Raw genomic sequence first — 27,241 nt, forward strand, 5'->3', positions numbered from 1 at the left:
AAAGTGCTGCTGTTATTCTCCCATTCCGTCTTGTTGGCTGGATGTTTTCTCGGTCATATTTGTTAGATAAGAAAAACACAAATAAGTAATTATATATATATATATATATATATATATATATATATATTATAACCAAGTTACCTATAGATAATTATTGCTCCTTTGATTAGGCCTAGCTTTGTGTGTGCACATGTATGTATGTATATATATATATATATATATATATATATATATATATATATATATATATATATATATATATATATATATATATATATATATATATATACAAAGTTTGGTAATCAAAGTATAATAATCATGTATAGGCCTAACTTAGTTTTTCGTCAAAGAAGGTGGATGACCTCTTTCCAGAATTCATCACCTTCCAAAGGAGACTATTCTAATGCAAATGAGGAGAGTCTTTCTTGGCGGTGACTTTCTGTCATAAAGGGCTTCTTGGCTGGTCTGAAGTGGTGAATATCAACTGCATGTAATCTTCGTCGGATAGTTTGGCTCGAAACTTGAAGACCTACTTCCCTCTTTATTACTGTTGCATTAGATAATGGATGACGACGAACGAAATCTACTATCAATCCATCTTGCTCCCTGCTGGTGTGGCGCCATTGCCTTGGTCGCTCTCTTTGGTTCACATTGCCACAATCATTTTCCCTCTCTATCCATCGATAAATATCAGTTGTTTTGTGTCTGTTCAGTTGTCGAGCTATATTCGCTTTCGGGACGTTGGTTTTGTGCATATTTATGATAGAATTACGCAGTGCTAGAGAACACTGTGTTCGTGTACTATGAGTCATAAGAACCATAAGAGTAGACGTAATCTCCTGTTGACACATGATTGGGTTACTATTCTTGAACCATGTTTTCTTTGTTGACGTAACGATTGCACAATCAATCAAGGTAAAATCTATGATAATGATGAATGTTTTTTATTTGAAATAGCAGACTTTAAAAAGTGTATATGAAAATTATGCATCAAAAATTATTTAAATTCATCGATAATTAAAAAAAACTTATAAGAGTGAAATATAACATTTATGAAGTGCCTTTCAATTTACGATAATTTCTAATTTGTTCACGTTCCTAAATGAACGAAAAATTTCATAATGTTTCATATTTTTCTCGATTTTCTTCAATTATGCAAACAGAAGAAGGAATTTTTTGTGAAAGGAAAATAAATCAACATGTATATCCTTAATAAAGATATTACAAAGAGAAAATTATAATATATTAATAACATGTATTGAAAAAATAATGAACAGCTTCTTGAGCGAAACTTTTCGGACGAGGTCGTGTTTTCATTGTTGCCGAGTGTACTGTCCCAGATTTTGACTGACATTAGTTCTGCATCCACTACAAGGTCTGGACAATGACATCATCTTTTCCGACAAATGAACATAAGAATTACTGAAGAAAACAAGAACCTTCGTGATATTTACTTTCTTTTCAATGCAAACACTCTTTGAAACTTGTAGCAGTGATTGACGACCTTCATGACTTTCTCTTGTAGATGAGAATCATGTTTAATCTTTGTGCTTAGCCCCATTTTTCATACCGATAACATCGTTGTCAGAACAAATTGTTTTTAGACACAACAAATCTGGTTTTGTGGATGAAACGTTTGTCACGCCTTCTGATGGGGCCTCCATGATTTCCCATGCAGATGGGAATGTTCCTAAAACAATGCATTGTCACAAAACGTTCAGGATTTGTATGAGCAGGTTGTTCAGAACAATTGCGCTCAGTAACTTCAATATTCAGTATGTGAGTACTTGTGTGTATGTGGATGACAACGATGTTTACATTTTCTTCTGTAAAATGAGAACACCATCTAGATCCAAAAACTGAAATAAAACCTCCTCAAGGTACACGAGAACCACACAACTTCTGTTAGTGTTCCGTTCAGCTAAAGGAATATTTGAACATACCCCTTTACTCTGCTTGCTGCTTAATATTAATGAGTTATAGTGCTTAAAGGAGGCGAAAAGGTGTATATTTCGACAGATTCTACACTCGCGCGAGAACAAGTTAATGTCGCCAAAGAACTGGGTCAAAAAGCATTCAAGAAAAAAGGAAGAGTTATATATATGCGTGATAATTGGAAAATGGGTATATAAGTTTCTTTTCATGAGATTAAGCAGAATTGTTGTTCAGCTTGTCTAAAATCTTTGATCTTGATGCTTTCAGAATACCATTAGTGTTGTTCCGCTGTTGCCTCAATATGCATAATGTAGAAAATGACTTTTCAAAAACAGGCAATTCAAAATTATTGAGTCCTGACTAAAAGAAAATTAAATTCTCCAGACTTTTATTCATGAGCAACCAATATCAGTCAGGTAATATCTCAGAAAGTACCTAACACTATGAAGTGAGTCAATTCCTATTTTCTGTTTAAGACTAAAGTTTAGTATCAATGTTGTTAGTTACTGATTACCAGAGCTGAAATTTATCGTGAACCTTCAAATTCAACATAATGTTTAATCAACTGCAGCTCTCTCCAAAAAACCTACAGTTCCATCTGCAACAGCTCAAGTACCAACAACTCCAGCTCCAAACATAACAACTTCAAAACTAACTACAAATCCATTTCCAACACAACCCCTGCACCAACAACAACAACTAAAGCTCCAAACATAATAACTTCAGTACCAATCATAACAACTCCAGTTCTAACACAACCCCAACACTATTCACAACAACTCCAGCTCCAGCAATAAGTTTTCACAACAACTCCAGCTCCACCAATAAGTTGCAATAACAACAACTCCATTACCAACTACAAGAACCCCAGCTCCAGTAACAACAATTCTGGCAACAACAACTCCAGCCAAAAGCAAAACAAGCACAGAACCAAAACCAGCAACTCCCATACCAACCACCACACTTCCACAACACTTCAACTCCACAATACCAAAGACAACAATCCCACCTCAAAATAACACAACCTAGCAACGACCTAAAATAACAGCAGCTAACACAACAACTCCAACTTCGAACAGTTCACCTCCAAAAGTAATCACAACAACATTATTTCCAACTAAAACAACTCCATCAACAACCAGGACAACTCTAGCTCCAGCCACAACTACTCCATTTTCATCCACGAAAACCAGTTATCATATAAATAATTATCCGTCCATTGATGTGCAACAAATTTCTCAAAGGTTGTCTTATTTCAATATTCATATAATTTTACTTCATGACTATTTTAAAATGTTCTCTAATAATTTGTAATCAAAAATTACAAAGTACACATGACTGAAAGCCTTTCAAAACTTTATTTCATATTATTGTAAATCTCTCTTCAGTTTCTGAAATCTGTGTTATTATTATTTACATTATTATTTCCAAAAAAGGATAAATTGAATAAATCCACTCAAGTAATCATGTGTTGTTTATTCTCACAACAGGATCTACAACAACAACATCACCAACAGTAACAACCACCACTCAAAACAAAACAGCCCCAACAACAGACACAACTACTTCAGCTCTAACGCCATCAACCCCAGCATCAAATACAACTTCCCTATCAACAGTCTCACCAACAACCATATCGACTCCTTTAACTACACAATCAAATGCCACCTCCCCAATGCCAACCTCTCAAACAACCCTATCAACTCCTTTAACCTCACCCTCGAATGCAACCTCCACAATGCCAACCTCTCAAACAACCCTATCAACTCCTTTAACCTCACCATCGAATGCAACCTCCACAATGCCAACCTCTCAAACAACCCTATCAACTCCTTCAACCTCACCATCAAATGGTACCTACACAATGCCAACCTCTCAAACAACCCTATCAACTCCTTCAACCTCACCATCAAATGGTACCTCCACAATGCCAACCTCTCAAACAACCCTATCAACTCCTTCGACCCCACCATCAAGTGCTACCACCTCAACGCCAACATCTCCCACAACCCTTTCAACTCCCTCGACCCCACCATCAAATGCCACCTCCCAAACGCCAACCTCTCCCACAACCCTGTCAACTCTTTCAACCCCACCATCAAATGCCACCTCCCAAACGCCAACATCTCCCACAACCCTGTCAACTCTTTCAACCCCACCATCAAATGCCACCTCCCAAACGCCAACCTCTCCCACAACCCTGTCAACTCTTTCAACCCTACCATCAAATGCCACCTCCCCAATGCCAACCTCTCTCACAACCCTGTCAACTCTTTCAACCCTACTATCAAATGACACCTCCACGACGCCAACCTCTCCCACAACCCTGTCAACTCTTTCAACCCCACCATCAAATTCCACCTCTGCAACGCCAACCTCTCCCACAACCCTATCAACTCCATCAACCTCACCATCAAATGCCACCTCCCAAACGCCAACCTCTCCCACAACCCTGTCAACTCTTTCAACCCCACCATCAAATGCCACCTCCCCAATGCCAACCTCTCCCACAACCCTATCAACTCCTTCAACACCACCATCAAATGCCACCTCCCAAACGCCAACCTCTCCCACAACCCTATCAACTCCATCAACACCACCATCAAATGACACCTCCACGACGCCAACCTCTCCCACAACCCTGTCAACTCTTTCAACCCCATCATCAAATGCCACCTCCACGACACCAATCTCTCCCACAACCCTATCAACTCCATCAACCCCACCATCAAATGCCACCTCCCAAACGCCAACCTCTCCCACAACCCTGTCAACTCTTTCAACCCCACCATCAAATGCCACCTCCCAAACGCCAACCTCTCCCACAACCCTGTCAACTCTTTCAACCCCACCATCAAATGCCACCTCCACGGCGCCAACCTCTCCCACAACCCTATCAACTCCATCAACCTCACCATCAAATGACACCTCCCAAACGCCAACCTCTCCCACAACCCTGTCAACTCTTTCAACCCCACCATCAAATGCCACCTCCCCAATGCCAACCTCTCCCACAACCCTATCAACTCTTTCAACCCTACCATCAAATGACACCTCCACGACGCCAACCTCTCCCACAACCCTGTCAACTCTTTCAACCCAACCATCAAATGACACCTCCACGACGCCAACCTCTCCCACAACCCTGTCAACTATTTCAACCCCACCATCAAATGCCACCTCCCAAACGCCAACCTCTCCCACAACCCTTTCAACTCCATCAACCTCACCATCAAATGCCACCTTCCAAACGCCAACCTCTCCCACAACCCTGTCAACTCTTTCAACCCCACCATCAAATGCCACCTCCCCAATGCCAACCTCTCCCACATCCCTGTCAACTCCATCAACCCTACCATCAAATGACACCTCCACGACGCCAACCTCTCCCACAACCCTGTCAACTCTTTCAACCCCACCATCAAATGCCACCTCCACGACGCCAACCTTTCCCACAAACCTATCAACTCCTTCAACCCCACCATCAAATGCCACCTCCACGACGCCAACCTCTCCACAAACCTATCAACTCCATTAACCTCACCATCAAATGCCACCTCCACGACGCCAACCTCTCAAACAACACTATCAACTCTTTCAACCCCATCATCAAATGCCACCTCCCAAACGCCAACATCTCCCACAACCCTATCAATTCCATCAACCCCACCATCAAATGCCACCTCTCAAACGCCAACCTCTCCCACAACCCTGTCAACTCTTTCAACTCCACCGTCAAATGCCACCTCCCCAACCGCCAACCTCCCACAACCCTGTGCTCTTTCAACCCCACCATCAAATCCCAAACGCCAACCTCTCCCACAACCCTGTCAACTTTCAACCCCACCATCAAATGCCACCTCCATAACGCCAACCTCCCCCAAAACTCTGTCAACTCTTTCAACCCCACCATCAAATGCCACCTCCACGACGCCAGCCTCGCCCACAACCCTATCAACTCCATCAACCTCACCATCAACTGCCACCTCCCAAACGCCAACCTCTCCAACAACCCTGTCAACTCCATCAACCCCACCATCAAATGCCACCTCCCAAACGCCAACCTCTCCCACAACCCTGTCAACTCTTTCAACCCCACCATCAAATGACACCTCCACGACGCCAACCTCGCCCACAACCCTGTCAACTCTTTCAACCCCACCATCAAATGCCACCTCCCAAACGCCAACCTCTCCCACAACCCTGTCAACTCTTTCAACCTCACCATCGAATGCCACCTCCCAAACGCCAACCTCTCCCACAACCCTGTCAACTCTTTCAACCCCACCATCAAATGCCACCTCCATAACGCCAATCTCTCCCACAACCCTGTCAACTCTTTCAACCCCACCATCAAATGCCATCTCCCAAACGCCAACCTCTCCCACAACCCTGTCAACTCCATCAACCCCACCATCAAATGCCACCTCTCAAACGCACCAACCTCTCCCACAACCCTATCAACTCTTTCAACCCCACCATCAAATGCCACCTCCCAAATGCCAACCTCTCCCACAACCCTGTCAACTTCATCAACCCCACCATCAAATGCCACCTCCCAAACGCCAACCTCTCCCACAACCCTTTCAACTTCATCAACCCCACCATCAAATGCCACCTCCCAAACGCCAACCTCTCCCACAACCCTGTCAACTCCATCAACCCCACCATCAAATGCCACCTCCCAAACGCCAACCTCTCCCACAACCCTATCAACTCTTTCAACCCCACCATCAAATGACACCTCCACGACGCCAACCTCTCCCACAACCCTATCAACTCCATCAACCTCACCATCAAATGACACCTCCCAAACGCCAACCTCTCCCACAACCCTGTCAACTCTTTCAACCCCACCATCAAATGTCACCTCCCAAACGCCAACCTCTCCCACAACCCTGTCAACTCTTTCAACCCCACCATCAAATGCCACCTCCACGACGCCAACCTCTCCCACAACCCTGTCAACTCTTTCAACCCCACCATCAAATGCCACCTCCCAAACGCCAACCTCTCCCACAACCCTGTCAACTATTTCAACCTCACCATCAAATGCCACCTCCACGACGCCAACCTCTCCCACAACCCTGTCAACTCTTTCAACCCCACCATCAAATGCCACCTCCCAAACACCAACCTCTCCCACAACCCTGTCAACTCTTTCAACCCCACCATCAAATGCCACCTCTCAAACGCCAACCTCTCCAACAACCCTGTCAACTCCATCAACCCCACCATCAAATGCCACCTCCCAAACGCCAACCTCTCCCACAACCCTATCAACTCTTTCAACCCCACCATCAAATGCCACCTCCATAACGCCAACCTCTCCCACAACCCTTTCAATTCCTTCCACCCCACCACCAAATGCCACCTCACCAATGCCAACTTCTCCCACAACCCTTTCAACTCCATCAACCCCACCATCAAATGCCACCTCCCCAATGCCAACCTCTCCCACAACCCTTTCAACTCCATCAACCCCACAATCAAATGCCACCTCCCAAACGCCAACTTCTCCAACAACCCTTTCAACTCCATCAACCCCACAATCAAATGCCACCTCCCCAACGCCAACCTCTCCCACAACCCTATCAACTCTTTCAACCCCACCATCAAATGGCACCTCCCCAATGCCAACATCTCCCACACCCCTATCAACTCTTTTAACCCCACCATCAAATGCCACCTCCCCAACACCAACCTCTCCCACAAACCTATCAGCCTTTTCAACCCCACCATCAAGTGCCACCTCCCCAATGCCAACCTTTCCCACAACCCTATCAACTCTTTCAACCCCACCATCAAATGGCACCTCCCCAATGCCAACGTCTCTCACAACCCTGTCAACTCTTTCTAATTATCAAATGCCACCAACCTCACCCACAAGCCAATCAACTCCTCCAACTTCACCATCAAATACCACATCCCCATCGCCAGCCTTTACAACAAGCCCATCAACTCCTCCAACTCCACCATTAAATACAACATCCCCATCACAAGCCTTAACCACAAGCCCATCAACTCCTCCAGCCCCACCATCGAATACAACATCCTCATCGCCAGCCTCTACCACAACCCCATCAACTCCTCCAACCTCACCATCAGATACGACATCCCCATTGCCAGTTTTGACCACAAGACCATCAACTCCTCCAACCCCACCATCAAATACAACATCACCATCACCAGCCTTGACCACAAGTCCATCAACTACTTCAACCCCTCCATCAAATACAACATTCCCATCACCAGCCTTGACCACAAGCCCATCAACTCCTCCAACACCACCATCAAATACAACATCCCCATCGCCAGCCTCGACCAAAACCCCATCAACTCCTCCAACCCCACCAACAAATACAACATCCCCATCGCTATCCTCGACCTCAAGCCCATCAACTGCTCCAACCCCACCATCAAATACAACATCCCCATCGCCAGCCTTGACCACAATCCCATCAACTACTTCAACCCCACCATCAAATACAACATCCCCATCGCCAGCCTTGACCACAAGCCCATCAACTCCTCCAACTTCAGTATCAAATACAACATCCCCATCGACAGCCTTGACCACAAACCCATCAACTCCTCCAACTTCACCATCAAATACAACATCCCCATCGCCAGCCTTGACCACAAGCCCATCAACTCCTCCAACTCCACCAACAAATACAACATCCCCATCGCCAGCCTTGACCACAAGCCCATCAACTCCTCCAACCCCACCATCAAATACAACATCCCCATCGCCAGCCTTAACCACAAGCCCATCAACTACTTCAACCCCTCCATCAAATACAACATCCCCATCGCCAGCCTTGACCACAAGCCCATCAACTCCTCCAACTCCACCATCAAATACAACATCACCATTGCCAGCCTCGACCACAAGCCCATCAACTCCTCCAACCCCACCAACAAATACAACATCCCCATTGCCAGCCTCGACCACAACCCCATCAACTACTCCAACCCCACCATCAAATACAACATCCCCATCGCCAGCCTCGACCACAAGTCCATCAACTCCTCCAACTCCACCATCAAATACAACATCCCCATCGCCAGCCTCGACCACAACCCCATCAACTCCTTCAACCCCACCAACAAATATAACATCCACATCATCAGCCTCGCTCACAAGCCCATCGACTCCTCCAACTCCACCATCAAATACAACATCCCCATCGCCAGCCTCGTCCACAAGCCCATCAACTCCTCCAACCCCACCATCAAATACAACATCCCCATCAGCAGCCCCGCCCACAAGCCCATCAACTCCTCCAATCCCATCAGCAAATACAACATCCACATTGCCAGCCTCGACCACAAGCCCATCAACTCCTCCAATCCCACCAACAAATACAACATCCCCATCGCTATCCTCGACCTCAAGCCCATCAACTGCTCCAACCCCACCATCAAATACAACATCCCCATCGCCAGCCTTGACCACAATCCCATCAACTACTTCAACCCCACCATCAAATACAACATCCCCATCGCAAGCCTTGACCACAAGCCCATCAACTCCTCCAACCCCACCATCAAATACAACATCCCCATCGACAGCCTTGACCACAAACCCATCAACTCCTCCAACTTCACCATCAAATACAACATCCCCATGGCCAGCCTTGACCACAAGCCCATCAACTCCTCCAACTCCACCAACAAATACAACATCCCCATCGCCAGCCTTGACCACAAGCCCATCAACTCCTCCAACCCCACCATCAAATACAACATCCCCATCAGCAGCCCCGCCCACAAGCCCATCAACTACTTCAACCCCTCCATCAAATACAACATCCACATCGCCAGCCTTAACCACAAGCCCATCAACTCCTCCAACTCCACCATCAAATACAACATCACCATTGCCAGCCTCGACCACAAGCCCATCAACTCCTCCAACCCCACCAACAAATACAACATCCCCATCGCTATCCTCGACCACAAGCCCATCAACTACTCCAACCCCACCATCAAATACAACATCCCCATCGCCAGCCTCGACCACAAGTCCATCAACTCCTCCAACTCCACCATCAAATACAACATCCACATCGCCAGCCTCGACCACAACCCCATCAACTCCTTCAACCCCACCAACAAATATAACATCCACATCATCAGCCTCGCTCACAAGCCCATCGACTCCTCCAACTCCACCATCAAATACAACATCCTCATCGCCAGCCTCGTCCACAAGCCCATCAACTCCTCCAACCCCACCATCAAATACAACATCCCCATCAGCAGCCCCGCCCACAAGCCCATCAACTCCTCCAATCCCATCAGCAAATACAACATCCACATTGCCAGCCTCGACCACAACCCCATCAACTCCTCCAACCCCACCAACAAATACAACATCCCCATCGCCAGCATCGACCATAAGCCCATCAACTCCTCCAACCCCACCATCAAATACAACATCCACATCGCCAGCCTCGCCCACAAACCCATCAGTTCCTCCAACACCACCATCAAATAGAACATCCCCATCGCCAGCCTCGACCACAACCCCATCAACTCCTCCAACCCCACCATCAAATACAACATCCCCATCGCCAGCCTCGACCACAAGCCCATCAACTACTCCAACCCCACCTTCGAATACAACATCCCCATCGCCATCCTCGACCACAAGCCCATCAACTCCTCCCACTCCACCATCAAATACAACATCCTCATCGCCAGCCTTAACCTCAATCCCATCAACTCCTCCAACTCCACCATCAAATATAACATCCCCATCGACAGCCTTGACCACAACCCCATCAACTACTTCAACCCCACCATCAAATACAACATCCCCATTGCCAGCCTCGACCACAACCCCATCAACTCCTCCAACACCACCATCAAATACAACATCCCCATCGCCAGCCTTGACCACAAGCCCATCAACTCCTCCAACCCTACCATCAAATACAACATCCCCATCGCCATCCTCGACCACAACCCCATCAACTCCTCCAACTCCACCATCAAATACAACATCCACATCGACAGCCTTGACCACAAGCCCATCAACTCCTCCAACTCCACCATCAAATACAACATCCCCATCGACAGCCTCGACTACAAGTCCATCAACTACTCCAACCCCACCATCAAATACAACATCCACATCGCCAGCCTTGACCACAACCCCATCAACTACTTCAACCCCACCATCAAATACAACATCCCCATCGCCAGCCTCGACCACAACCCCATCAACTCCTCCAACCCCACCATCAAATACAACATCCACATCGCCAGCCTCGACCACAACCCCATCAACTCCTCCAACTCCACCATCAAATACAACATCCCCATCGCCAGCCTTAACCACAATTTCAGCAACTCCTCCAACCCCACCATCAAATACAACATCCCCATCGCCAGCCTTGACCACAAGACCATTAACTACTTCAACCCTTCCATCAAATACAACATCGCCATCGCCAGCCTTGACCACAAGCCCATCAATTCCTCCAACCCCAGCATCAAATACAACATCCCCATCGCCAGCATCGACCACAAGCCCATCAACTCCTCCAACCCCACCAACAAATACAACATCCTCATCGCCAGCCTCGACCACAACCCCATCAACTCCTCCAACCACAGCATCAAATACAACATCCCCATCGCCAGCCTCGACCACAAGCCCATCAACTCCTCCAACCCCACCAACAAATACAACATCCCCATCGCCAGCCTCGATCACAAGCCCATCAACTACTCCAACCCCACCATCAAATACAACATCCCCATCGCCAGCATCGACCACAACCCCATCAACTCCTCCAACCCCACCATCAAATATAACAGCCACATCGCCAGCCTCAGCCACAAGTCCATCAACTCCTCCAATTCCACCATCAAATACAACAACTCCATCGCCAGCCTTAACCTCAAGCCCATCATCTCCTCCAACTCCACCATCAAATACAACATCCACATCGCCAGCCTCGACCACAAGACCATCAACTACTTCAACCCCATCATCAAATACAACATCCCCATCGCCAGCCTTGACCACAAACCCATCAACTACTTCAACCCCACCATCAAATTCAACATCCCCATCGCCAGCCTCGACCACAAGCCCATCAACTCCTCCAACACCACCATCAAATACAACATACACATTGCCAGCCTCGACCACAAGCCCATCAGCTCCTCCAACCCCACCGTCAAATACAACATCCCCATCGCCATCCTCGACCACAACCCCATCAACTCCTCCAACTCCACCATCAAATACAACATCCCCATTGCCAGCCTTAACCTCAAGCCCATCAACTCCTCCAACTCCACCATCAACTACAACATCCCCATCGCCAGCCTCGACCACAAGTCCATCAACTACTCCAATCCCACCATCAAATACAACATCCCCATCACCAGCCTTGACCACAAGCCCATCAACTACTTCAACCCCACCATCAAAAACAACATCCCCATCACCAGCCTCGCCCACAAACCCATCGACTCCTCCAACCCCACCATCAAATACAACATCCCCATCACCAGCCTTCACCACAAGCCCATCGACTCCTCCAACCCCACCATCAAATACAACATCCCCATCGCCAGCCTTGACCACAAGCCCATCGACTCCTCCAACCCCATCATCAAATACAACATCCTCATCGCCAACCTTGACCACAAGCCCATCAACTCTTCCAACCCCACCATCAAATACAACATCCTCATCGCCAGCCTTGACCACAAGCCCATCAACTCCTACAACCCCACCATCAAATACAACATCCCCATCGCCAGCCTTCACCACAAGCCCATCAACTCCTCCGAATCCACCATCAAATACATCATCCCCATCGCCAGCCTTGACCACAAACCCATCGACTCCTCCAACCCCACCATCAAATACAACATCCTCATCGCCAGCCTTGACCACAAGCCCATTAACTCCTCCAACCCCATCATCAAATTCAACATCCTCATCGCCAACCTTGACCACAAGCCCATCAACTCTTCCAACCCCACCATCAAATACAACATCCACATCGCCAGCCTCGACCACAAGCCCATCAACTCCTCCAACTCCACCATCAAATACAACATCCACATCGCCATCCTTGACCAGAAGCCCATCAACTCCTTCAATTCCATCACCAAATACGACATCCCCATCGCCTGCCTTGACCACAAGCCCATCAACTCCTCCAACCCCAACATCAAATACAACATCCCCATCGCCAGCCTTGACCACAAGCCCACCAACTCCTCCAACTCCATCACCAAATACAACATCCCCATCGCTAACCTTGACCACAAGCCCATTAACTCCTCCAACTCCATCACCAAATACAACATCCCCATCGCCAGCCTTGACCACAACCCCATCAACTCCTCCATCCCCATCATCAAATTCAACATCCTCATCGCCAGCCTTGACCACAAGCCCATCAACTCCTACAACCCCACTATCAAATTCAACATCCCCATCGCCAGCCTCGACCACAAGCCCATCAACTCCTCCAACCCCACCATCAAATTCAACATCCTCATCGCCAGCCTTGACCACAAGCCCATCAACTCCTGCAACCCCACCATCAAATGCAACATCCCCATTACCAGCCTCTCTCACAAGCCCATCAACTACTCCAACCCCACCATCAAATGCAACATCCCCATCAGCAACCTCACCCACTATCGTAACAACTACAGCCCCACCATCCAACACAACCTCCCCAACAGCACGCACATCGGTGCCGGCAATAGGCACAACATCTACAGCCCAGACGTCGCCAACCCTGGTAGAAAATGCAACAACCTCAGCTCTGTCTACAACAAAAGAGAGTAATGTCACACGTGGTAAATACTTCCAAATGTTTTCCCATGTATATGAGCTTTCCTTTTTACTAAAATTGTGAAAACATTTGTGTATTCTAACAGTATCACTGTCTCTGTAGTTAAAATATCTTAATGATCTTTATCTGTAACTAGGAGATCACATTTATTCTTTATATATAACTTCTGTCATTAAATCTACAATGCTTTTGATTATTTCTTTTTAAAAATTGATGAAATTAACAACAGTACAATATATTAACAACACGTACTGGGACTCACTAAATATAAGTATATATGAACATGTTTTAGAAATCAATTAAAATTCTAGTTCACTTTTTATAGTCCCAATGAAAACTGATATATTTTGGCCAGTTCACTGGTGAATTTAGGTTGCTGGTGACTAAGGAAATCCTTCTATTTGAGATTCACTGTATACTGCCTCGGCAGGATTTTCACTATCATCATAATGCAAACCTTCATACATTTCGCAATCCTAGGGTCCCTAAAATGGTCTATGGGTACTCCTGCCCAGACGTCGACTTTCTCACCCATGGTCCCCAAAGTATGAAAACTAACTTGGTTTAAACTTCAGAACGGTACAGGTAATCTAGCCTATGGTAAGCATCTCTCACTGCAGGCTCCACAGAGTATGCAAAATTAAATTATATTGGTCCAAACTTCAGGATGGTAAGCAACACTCAGGGTGGGATGACAGCCTGCCTCTCTCTGTTACCACCAATGCTTCTGCTGTACTGTCATCCTCCACTTTGGATTTCACTCACTAAATTCCACACACTTCTGAGTCTTTCAACAACTAATCTTTCTTGCAGTCTGCTGTCTCCTCATTTATATATTTAAGTCTTTTATACGGGGAAACCCCACTAAACGCTTTACTGACTTGTTCCATTTCACTGACAGTGATGGAGAAGGCATCTGAGCAACATCGGATTTTGTTACTAATGCCTGATAGATGCTCATGGTATTCTCTATTTCTAGCATTCTTATTTCTGAAACTTTCCTCGGATATATATATATATATATATATATATATATATATATATATATATATATATATATATATATACATACATATATATAGTGTGTATATATATGTATGTATACATACACGTATACATCTCTTAAATTTCTTTTCAGGTTGTCTTCTAAATGGAACTTTGTATCCAGAAGGAACTGTAAAAGCTTCGGAGGATCCAGGTAACTGTTCGGTGTGCGTTGCAAGCAGCTGGACATCTGGTACGTAAAACTCTTATCATTAACATTTTCTTCTACAGTATTTGACTTGGACTGACATCTGCGGTTTTGGAAATTAGCAACATAATACGACCCTGGTGGGAAAAAATAAACGTGCAAGAACAACCAACACCAGTGCAGCTCGTTCCTCCACTCACGTGTAACTATAACTCAAAAACATACACCCCTGGCCAGTAAAAGCCATTATAGAATTGCTTCAAAGTTTACGTCAGTTCACTCGATTTGAATTCGATGTTGAGTACTGCTGGGTCCAGAGATTCCTGTTTGTCCAATAGTTTTATTTTCATTGATAACATTGTATTGCACAAAGTATGAGGAAAGAAAATAAGTAACATATGGTAGATACTGTATATAGTTTTTCCCCCTTTCTTCTAGATTTCTTGATGAAATGTGAAACATAATACTTATAAGTGTGGAATTATTAGAATTATATATCAACAGCTCTAAAATGGCTTGCTACATATGTGCTCTCTACAACAAGAGGCGCTTCATACTGGCCAGGCTCACAAAGGTTGCTCCATGTGGGCCATATCACACATGGGCTACTCAGTACATGTCTTCCTCAAAGGCTGTTCAGGGACCAAGAATTAATCTATGCTTCCACGGGGTCAGCTTAGTCTAGCAAGCAACTAAAAAACTCTCTTTACAAAGGTGCCTGTTGAGGAGGTATCTCAATTCTTAGTACATATACTGGCACGCTGTGCAGACCTCTCCAGCTGGGCACAGAATAAAAACAAACGTTTGCAATGCAAGTTTTCCAGTCAATAATAGTTTTTTTAAACAGGTTTCAGGAAGTATAAGGAACATAACAACCTTGTACTTGATAAAGTGTATACGAATACTTTAAATCACAAAAAAAAAATTAGACCTATCCGACCTTTAACCCTGGTTCCGTCCAGTTTAGAAGGGTTTTTATTTTCTTAATCTACAAGTCAGATTTATAAAGGAACAGGGAAAACAACACTATTTCTTCAGTTTTCTCAGTATTCAAAGATTCGACATAATAAAAGTTCACTTGCATAAAGAAGACCTAGCCTTTAATTACGTCAAAGACCAATATTCTTCAGTCACAACGGTATTGGATCTACTCCTCAGAGTGTAATGATATTCACTTCAAAATAAATGAAGGAAAACAAATTTTCATGCATTAATGAATGGCACAAAGAATCATAACTATACAAATTAGATTCACAATTTTGCACGGCTAAGAAGAGATATTTGGCTTCATTTGTTCTAGGACCATATATATATAAATATATATATATATATATATATATATATATATATATATATATATATATATATATATATATATATATATATATATATATATATATATATATATATATATATATAGGCTATATGTTATGTATGAAGGTTTTCAAGTGAAAAGGTCGTGTGATTAGAAATGGATAAACAATAATCATTAAACATGGTTTTATTTCACTTTGTTTTTCTATTGAGTTTTTCTTTTAAATAATTTCTATATTTATCTTTTATGCCTATTTCTCACATCCATTCTTTTCTTATAATTTCTCTAGCTGAAGGATGCGCCTACAATAACACGTGCTATCCTTACCTGCAAAAGAGGGACAACGGCGATAACTGTACCAGATTAGGATGGACGCCTACTGGTAAGTATCGCTCGTCCCGTTTTGAAATTTCCTGCAACGTCTGCAGTAAATCTCTCCTCTTCTGAATTCTATACCATTTCAGCTATCATGATTTTATTCTTAAAACTTGCAGAACAACCTTCTCGAGCAGGTAGACTATCCTAGTTTTTGATCAGCATAAACTTCACATCCACTCCCACGTCTGGACAATGATATCACCTTTTTAAGTATATGAGCCGTATTAGAAGGTAACAAGAACCTTCATAATGTTTCCTTCCTTGCAACGCAAATATTGCCTGAAACTTGTAGTAGTGATGGCCGAGCTTCCAGAGTTTTTCAGTTGGAAGGGGCTGACATTTAATTTTTGTGCTTAGGATCTTTTCATACTCGTGAAATCGTCGTCAAAATAAGTTTTTTTGGAACTACAAATCTGATTTACGTGGATGAACTATGTTTCGCATCCATAAGATTCACATGACTGTCCATGTTAAATCAATGTGCAGCCATAAAACATACAAGATTTTTGGGGACTTTGTTCAGAACCAACTGTGCTTAGCATGCTCAATATTTTGTGTGTGGATGAAAACTTTGTTTACATCTCCATTCTTTCATGAAATTAGGTGTGGATGAAAACTTAGTTTACATCTTCATTCTTTCACGAAATTAGAACATTATTAAGGTCCAAAAACTGAAATAAAACCTCATCAAGGAACACTAGAACCATACAACTTCTGACAGCAGTCAGCTGAGCTAAAAGATCATTTTGAAAATGAACCTTAACTTTGGTTGCTGGTTGGTAAAGTGAGTTACACTGCTTAAAGGAAGCCTGAAGATGTTTATACCTAGAACATTCGATACAAGTGAAGGAAATAATTAATGTCACCAAAGACTTGGGTCAAAAACCACCCAGGAAGAAAGAAAGCAATATATATGCATAATAACTGTCCCTCTTCCGTCACCTCAGTCATGGCAATGCATAAAATAACGCTTTAAAACACTGGCAGGCTTAAAATAATTCAGTATTTACTAAAAGAAGATTGCATTGTCCAGACATGGGTCAAAGTGAAACGAATTTCGATTGCATTGTCCAGACATGGGTCAAAGTGAAACGAATTTCTTTTAGCTAACATTTAAAAACTTAGAGACACCATGACGGAATGAACGAGCCTTATTTGTATGATGAAACTCATCTAGTGTTTATAACGAAACCTTAGTAAACACATTTGTAACCCAGAAAAACCATTGCTGAAATTTTACAAGAACTATAATACAAGTACTTTAACCTCCAAATTGATTTTAAAAATGTTTAAATCAACTACAGCTCTAACCAAACCTACTTCAGTTGCATCCACAACAGCGCCAGCTTCAACAACAAATATAACAATAACTCCGCCTCGAACCACAACCCCAGAATCAAGAGCAACACCTCCAGCAACACCAGCAAATGCAACTAGCCCAATGCCACCAACATCAGCTACAGGAGCAACACCTTCACCCACAGTGGTAAATACAACGCACCCATTTCCAACCACACCAACTCCACCATCAAGTACAACAACTCCATCACCACCAGCAAATGACACAGTCTCATCTTCCACCACACCAATTCCAGAATCAAGTGCAACACCTCCATCACCACCACCAAATGCCACAATCACATATTCCACCACACCAATTCCAGCATCAAGTGCAACACCTCCATCACCACCACCAACTCCAGCATCAGGCATAACATCTCCATCACCACCAGCAAATGCCACAATCTCATCTTCCTACACAACAACTTCAGCATTAAGCACAACACCTCCATCACCAACAGCAAATGGCACAATCTCATCTTCCACGACACCAACTCCAGCTTCACGCATAACAACTCCATCACCACCACCAAATGCCACAATCCCATCTTCCACAACACCAACTCCAGCATCAAGTGCAACACCTTCACCACCATCAGCATATGCCACAATCCCATCTTCTACCAAACCAACTCCAGCATCAAGTGCAACACCTCCATCACCACCAGCAAATACCACAATCTCATCTTCCACCACACCAACTCCAGCATTAAGTGCAACACCTTCACCACCACCAGCAAATGCCACAAACCCATACTACACCACACCCACTCCAGTGTCAAGTGTAACATCTCCATCACCACCGGCAAATGACACAGTCCCATCTTCCACAAAACTAACTCCAACATCAATTGCAACACTTACATCACCACCACCAAATGCCACAATCCCATCTCCCACCAAAACAACTCCAGTATCAAGTGCAACATCTCAATCATCGCCAGAAAATGCTACAATCCGATCTACCACCACAACAACTCCAGCATCGAGTGCAACACCTCCATTACCACCAGCAAATGCAACAATCCCATCTTCCACCAAACCAACTCCAGTATCAAGTGCAAAACCTCCATCACCACCAACAAATGCCACAATCCCATCTTCCACAACACCAACTACAGCTTCAAGCATAACACCTCCATCACCACCAGCAAATGCCACAGTCCCATCTTCCACAACACCAACTCCAGCATCAAGAGCAACATCTCCATCACCACCACCAAATGCCACAATCCCATCTTCCACAACACCAACTTCAGCATCAAGTGCAATACCTCCATCACCACCAGCAAATGCCACAATCCCATCTTCCACAACACCAAATCCAGCATCAAGTGTAACACCTCCATCACCTACAGCAAATTCTACAATCCAATCTTCCACCACACCAAATCCAGCATCAAGTACAGCACTTCCATCACCACCACCAAATGCCACAATCCCATCTTCCACCACACCAATGCAAGCATCAAGTGTAACACCTCCATCAACACCAGCAAATGCCACAATTCCATCTTCAACAACACCAACTCTAGCATCAAGTGCAACACCTGCATCACCACCAGCAAATGCCACAATCCCATCTTCCACAACACCAACTCCAGCATCAAGTGCACCACCTCCATCACCACCACCAATTGCCACACACCCATCTTCCACCACACCAACTCCAGTATCAAGTGCAGCACCTCCATCACCACCAACAAATGCCACAATCCCATCTTCCACCACACCAACTCCAGCATCAAGTGCAGCACTTCCATCACCAACAGCAAATGCCACAATCCAATCTTCCACCACACCAATGCCAGCATCAAGTGTAACACCTCTATCACCACCAGCAAATGCCACAATCCCATCTTCCACAACACCAACTCCAGAATCAAGTGTAATACCTCCATCACCACCAGCAAATGCCACAATTCCATCTTCAACAACACAAACTCCAGAATCAAGTGTAACACCTTCATCACCACCAGCAAGTGCTACAATCCCATCTTCCACAACACCAACATCTCCAGCATCAAGTGCAACTCCTTCATCACCACCAACAAATGCCACAATCCCATCTTCCACCACACCAACTCCAGCATCAAATGTAACACCTCCACCATCACCAACAAATGCCACAATCCCATCTTCCACAACACCAACTGCAGCATCTAGTGTAACACCTCCATCACCACCACCAAATGCCACAGTCCCATCTTCCACAAAACCAACTCCAGAATCAAGTGTAACATCTCCATCACCACCAGCAAATGCCAAAATTCCATCTTCCACCACACCAACTCCAGCATCAAGTGTAACACCTGTATCACCACCAGCAAATGCCACAATCCCATCTTCCACCACACCAACTCCAGCATCAAGTGCAACACCTCCATCATCACCAACAAATGCCACAATCCCATCTTCCACAACACCAACTCCAGAATCAAGTGCAACACCTTCATCACCGCCAGCAAATGCCACAATCCCATCTTCCACCAAATCAACTCCAGCATCAAGTGCAACACCTCCATCACCACCAGCTAACGCCACAATCCCATCTTCCACCACACCAACTCCAGTATCAAGTCCATCACCACCAGCTAACGCCACAATCCCATCTTCCACCACACCAACTCCAGCATCAATGTAACACCTTCATCACCACCAGCAAATGCCACAATTCAATCACATCAACCATCAAGTTTAACACCTCCATCACCACCAGCAAACAATCCCATCTTCCACCAGCATCATGCACACTCCCACCACCAAGTGCCACAACACCTCCATCACCACCAAGCAAATGCCACAATCCCATCTTCCACAACACCAACTCCAGCATCAAGCATAACACCTCCATCACCACCACCAAATGCCACAATCCCATCTTCCACCAACACCAACTCCAGCATCAATCAAGTGCACAGCAAACACAATCCATCACCACCAGCATCCAAATGCAAACAATCCCATCTTCCATAACACCAACTCAAACATCAGAATCAAGTGCAGCACTTCCATCACCACCAGCAAATGCCACAATCCCATCTTCCACAATCCCACTTCCACCACACACAACTCCAGCATCAAGTGCAGCACTTCCATCACCACCAACAAACCAATCCCATCACCACCAATCCAGCATTTCAAATGCCACTGTCCCATCTTCCACAAACACCAACTCCAGCATCAAGTTGTAACATCTCCATCACCACCAGCAAATGCCACAATCCCATCTTCCATAAACACCAACTCCAGCATCAAGTGCAACACCTCCATCACCACCAAATGCCAATCCCATGCACACCAATCCCATCTTCCACCCCATGCCCAACTCCACCACATGCCAGCATCAGTGCACACTTCCATCACCACCAGCAAATGCCACAATCCATCTTCCACCACACCAATGCCAGCATCAAGTGTATCATCACACCTCCATCACCACCACCAAATGCCACAATCCCATCTTCCATAACACCAACTCCAACCCAGCATCAAGTGCAATACCTCCATCACCACCAGCCAAATGCCACAATCCATCATTCAACATCATCACCACTGCCCAATCCCATCTTCCTTAGAATTAAGTGCAACACATCATCACCACCAGCAAATGCCAGTCCCATCTTCCCACACAAATCAATAATCCCATCACCACCAGCAAATGCCCAATCCCATCTTCCACCATCTCCAGCATCAAATGCAACACCCATCACCACCAGCAAATGCCACAATCCATCTTCCACCACAAACTCCAGCATCAAGTCATCATCACACAAATGCCACAATCTCCACAACACCAAATGTAACACCTCCATCAACCAGCAAATGCCCATCATCTTCCACCAACCAACTCCCATCAAGTGCAACACCTCCATCACCACCAGCTGCCACAATCCCATCTTCCAACACCCAGCATCAACTGAATCACCTCCATCACCACCACCTTCAATCACCACCACACCAAATGCATCAAATAATCCCATCTTCCCACAACACCAACATCAAGTGCATCACCAGCAAATGCCACAAACCCATCTTCCATCACCATCAAGTGCAACACGTCCATGCCAAATGACAATCCATCTTCCACCACACCAACTCCAGTATCAAGTGCAACACCTCATCACCACCACCAGCAAATGCCACAATCCCATCTTCCACCACATCAACTCCAGCATCAAGTGTAACACCTTCATCACCACCAGCAAATGCCACAATTCTATCTTCCACCACACCAATGCCAGCATCAAGTTTAACACCTCCATCACCACCAGCAAATGACACCAATCCCATCTTCCAACAACACCAACTCCAGCATCAATCCCATCTTGCACAACCACCATCAAGTGCCATCCATCACCCAGCAAATGCCACAATCCCATCTTCCACAACACATCAACTTCAGCATCACCAGCAAATGCCATAAACCCATCTCCATCACCACCATCAAGTGCAACACCCAAATCACCACAAACCCATCTTCCACAACACCAACTCCATCATCAAGTGCAACACCTCCATCACCACCAACAAATGCCACAATCCCATCTTCCACCAAACCAATTCCAGCATCAAGTGCAACAACTCCATCACCACCACCAAATGCCACAATCCCATCTTCCACAACCCACATCAACTGCAACACTCCATCCAGCAAATGCCACAATCCCATCAAGAAACAATTCTCCATGCACAATCCCATCTTCCAACACCTCCATCACCATCACCACAGCAAATGCCACAATCATCTTCCACAACACCAAACTCTGCATCAAGTGCAACACTTCCATCACCACCAGCAAATGCCCATCTTACACCAATTCCAGCATCAAGTTTAACACCTCCATCATCACCACCAAATGCCACAATCCCATCTTCCACCATCCAGCATCAAGTCCAACACCTCCATCACAACCACCAAATGCCACAATCCCATCTTCCACAACACCAACTCCAGCATCATGCAACATCCATCACCACCAGCAAATGCCACAATCCCATCCACAACACAACTCCAGCATCAAGTGCAACAACACCACCAACAAAACTGTCCCATTTCCACCTCCATCACCACCAGTACTCCAAATGCCATGCCACAATCCCATCTCCACACACCAGCATCAAGTGTAACCTCCATCACCACCACTGCAACACCAACTCCATCACTGCAACACCCTCCATCATCACCAGCAAAATGCCACAATCCCATCTTCCAACACAACTCCCATCAAGTGCAACATCTCCATCACCACCACCAAATGCCACAATCCATCTTCCACACACCAGTAAATACCACATCAACCATACAACATCTCTCGTCCAAATGCCACAATCCCATCTTGTAACCAACGCCTCCATCACATCACCACCACCAAATGCCACAATCCCATCTTCCACTACACTCAACTCCAGCATCAGCAACACTTCATCACCACCAGCAAATGAGTCCCATCTTCCACAACACTAACTCCAGCATCAAGTGCAACACTCCATCACCACCAGCAAATGCCATAATCCCATCTTCCACCACACCAACTCCAGCATCAAGTGCAACACCTGTATCACCACCACCAGCAAATGCCACAATCCCATCTTCCACCACACCAACTCCAGCATCAAGTCAACATCTCCATCACCACCAGCAAATGCCACAATCCCATCTTCCACAACACCAACTCCAGCATCAAGTGCAACACTCCATCACCACCAGCAAATCTCCCATCCTTCCACCACACCAACTCCAGCATCAAGTGCAACACATCCATCATCACCACAGCAAATGCCACAATCCCATCTTTCCACAACACCAACTCCAGCATCAGCATCAAGTCCCATCTTCCACAACACCAACTCCAGCATCATCACCACCAGCAAATGCCACAATCCCATCTTCCACAACACTAATCCAGCCAAGTCTTCCATCACCACCAGCAAATGCCATAATCCCATCTTCCACAACACCAAGTGCAACACTCCATCACCACCAGCAAATGCCACAATCCCATCTTCCACAACACAAACCAGCATCAAGTACAACATCTCCATCACCACCAGTAAATGCCACAATCCCATCTTCCACAACACCAACTCCAGCATCATGCAACACCTCCATCACCACCAGCAAAATGCCACAAACTCCAGCCAAGTGCAACATCATTCCACAATCCCATCTTCCACCACCAACCCTTCATCAAGTGCAACACTCCATCACCACCAAATGCCACAATCACATCTTCAACAACACCAACCCAGCATCAAGTGCAACACCTCCATCACCACCAACAAATGCCACAATCCCATCTTCCACACCTACTCCAGCATCAAGTGCACCAACTCCATCACCACCAGCAAATGCCACAATCCCATCTTCCACAACACCAACCTAGCACATCAACTCAACCACCTCCATCACCACCACCAAAATGCCACAACACCAACTCCAGCATCAAGTTCCACAACACCAACTCTAGCATCTCCATCACCACCAAATGCCACAATCCCATCTTCCACAACAATTCCAGCATCAAGTACAACATCTCCATCACCACCAGCAAATGCCACAATCCCATCTTCCACCAACACCAACTCCAGCATCAAGTGCAACACCTCCATCACCACCACCAAATGCCACAATCCCATCTTCCACCACACCAACTCCCATCAAGTCTCCATCACCACCACCAAATGCCACAATCCCATCTTCCACCACACAACTCCAGCATCATGCAACACCTCCATCACCACCAGCAAATGCCACAATCCCATCTTCCACAACACCAACTCCAGCATCAAGTGCAACTAACCTCACCACCAGCCAACAATCATCTCCACAACAACACCTCCAGCAAATGCCAATCACCACCAGCAAATCTTCCACCACCAACTCCAACATCAGGTGCAACATCATCAAATGCATCAACATCTCCATCACATCACCATCTCCATATGCACAATCCCATCTTCCACACACCAACTCCAGCATCAAGTGCAACACCTCCATCACCACCAGCAAATGCCCAATCCCATCTTCCACAACACCAACTCCAACATCAAGTGCAACACCTCCATCACCATCACCATCTTTCCACAACACCAACTCCAGCATCAACTGCAACACCTCCGTCCAGCAAATGCCACAATCCCATCTTCCACAACATCCAGCATCAAGTGCAACACTCCATCACCACCACCAAATGCCACAATCCCATCTTCCACACACTCAACTCCAGCATCAAGTGCAAACGTCTCCATCACCACCAGCAAATGCCACAATCCCATCTTCCACAAACACCAAATCCAGCATCTGCAACACTCCATCACCACCAGCAAATGCCACAATCCCATCTTCCACAACACCAACTCCAGCATCAAGTGCAACACCTCCGTCACCACCAGCAAATGCCACAATTCCATCTTCTACAACACCAACTCCAGCATCAAGTGCAACACCTCCATCACCAACAGTAAATGCCACAATCCCATCTTCAACAACACCAACTCCTGCATCAAGTGTATCACCTCCATCACCACCAGTAAATGCCACAATCTCATCTTCCACCACACCAACTCCAGCATCAAGTGCAACACCTCCATCACCACCACCAAATGCCACAATCCCATCGTCCACAACATCACATCAAGTCCAACATCCATCAGTGCAGCAAATGCCACAATCCCCAATCCAGCATCAAGTGCAACACCTCCATCACCACCAGCAAATGCCACAATCCCATCTTCCATAACACCAACTCCAGCATCAAGTGCAACACCTCCATCACCACCAGCAAAATGCCACAATCCCATCTTCCCACAACACCAACTCCAGCATCAAGTGCAACACTCCATCACCACCCACAACAAATGCCACAATCCCATCTTCCACCACACCATAACATCAACTGCAACACCTCCATCACCACCAAATGCCGTGCCATCTTTCAACCACAATCAACATCTCCATCACCACCAGTAAATGCCACAATCCCATCTTCCATAACACCACTCCAGCATCCCATCTCCGTCACCACCAGTAAATGCCCATCCATCTTCCACAACACCAACTCCAGCATCAAGTGCAACACACCACTAAATGTCACAGTCCCATCTTCCACAACAGCAACTCCAGCATCAGGTGCAACACCCTCCTCACCACCAAATGCCACAATCCCATCTTCCACTACACCAACCCGGCATCAAGTGCAAAGTCTCCATCACCACCAGCAAATGCCACAATCCCATCTTCCACCACATCAACTCCAGCATCATGCGCACCTCCATCACCACCAGCAAATGCCACAAATCCCATCTTCCACAACACCAATCCCATCTTCCACTCCGTCACCACCAGCAAATGCCACAATCCCATCTTCCACATCAACTCCAGCATCAAGTTCCATCATCACCACCAGCAAATGCCACAATCCCATCTTCCACAACACCAACTCCAGCATCAAGTGCAACACCTAAGTCACCACCACACAAACTCCAGCCATTTAATCACCATCAGTAAATGCCACAACCCATCTCACAAACCAACTCGGCATCAAGTGCATCAACTCCATCACCACCAGCAAATGCCACAATCCATCTTCCACAACACAACTCCAGCATCAAGTGCAACACTCCATCACCACCAGCAAATGCCACAATCCCATCTTCCACAACACTGCCACAAACTCCAGCATCAAGCATCATGCAACACTCTCCATCACCACCAGCAAATGCCTAATCCCATCTTCCATAACACCAACTCCAGCATCAAGTGCAACACCTCCATCACCACTCACAAATGCCTCCATCTTCCACAACACCACCAGCAAGTGCCAAAATCACCATCTTCCACAATCCCATCTTCCACAACACAACTCCAGCATCAAGTGCAACACCTCCGTCACCACCACCAAATGCCACAATCCCATTTCCACAACATCCTCCAACATCAAGTGCAACACCTCCATCACCACCGGCAAATGCCCACAATCCCATCTTCAACAACACCAACTCCAGCATCAAGTGCAACACCTCCATCACCACCAGCAAATGCCACAATCCCATCTTCCACAGCACACCATTCCAGCATCAATGCAACACTCCATCACCGCCAGCAAAATGCCCAATCCCATCTTCCACAACACCAACTCCAGCATCACCAGTCCCATCAACACCTTCCATCACCACCAGCAAATGCCACAATCCCATCTTCCACTCACACCAACTCCAGCATCAAGTGCAACATCT

The 27,241-nt window shown here is 45.7% G+C and overlaps 3 protein-coding genes and 1 long non-coding RNA gene across 8 annotated transcripts in view; 3 read left to right on the forward strand and 1 right to left on the reverse strand.

Annotated features, from left to right (window-relative positions):
* The window catches only part of LOC136826262 (uncharacterized), a 246,992-nt gene that overhangs the window by 109,670 nt on the left and 110,081 nt on the right, over positions 1-27,241 (reverse strand). The window lies entirely within an intron of this gene.
* The window catches only part of LOC136826258 (salivary glue protein Sgs-3-like), a 68,851-nt gene that overhangs the window by 1,355 nt on the left and 40,255 nt on the right, over positions 1-27,241 (forward strand). The window contains exons 3-4 of the mRNA XM_067083386.1: positions 14,917-15,015; positions 16,575-16,667. Coding sequence (XP_066939487.1) covers positions 14,917-15,015; positions 16,575-16,667 — 192 coding nt within the window. The remainder of the gene's footprint in view (positions 1-14,916; positions 15,016-16,574; positions 16,668-27,241) is intronic.
* Positions 2,237-4,108, forward strand: LOC136825983 (hepatitis A virus cellular receptor 1-like; the record flags this gene model as incomplete). Its single annotated transcript, XM_067082843.1, has 2 exons — positions 2,237-2,270; positions 3,426-4,108. Coding segments are annotated over exons 1-2 (717 nt in total), but the record flags the coding sequence as incomplete, so codon positions are not given.
* Positions 6,333-13,841, forward strand: LOC136825984 (mucin-2-like). The gene has a single exon (XM_067082844.1). The coding sequence runs from the start codon at positions 6,435-6,437 to the stop codon at positions 13,839-13,841; it is 7,407 nt and encodes a 2,468-aa protein (XP_066938945.1). The 5' UTR covers positions 6,333-6,434.

Source organism: Macrobrachium rosenbergii, chromosome 40, assembly GCF_040412425.1.
Source record: "Macrobrachium rosenbergii isolate ZJJX-2024 chromosome 40, ASM4041242v1, whole genome shotgun sequence".
NCBI classification, from domain to species: domain Eukaryota; kingdom Metazoa; phylum Arthropoda; class Malacostraca; order Decapoda; family Palaemonidae; genus Macrobrachium; species Macrobrachium rosenbergii.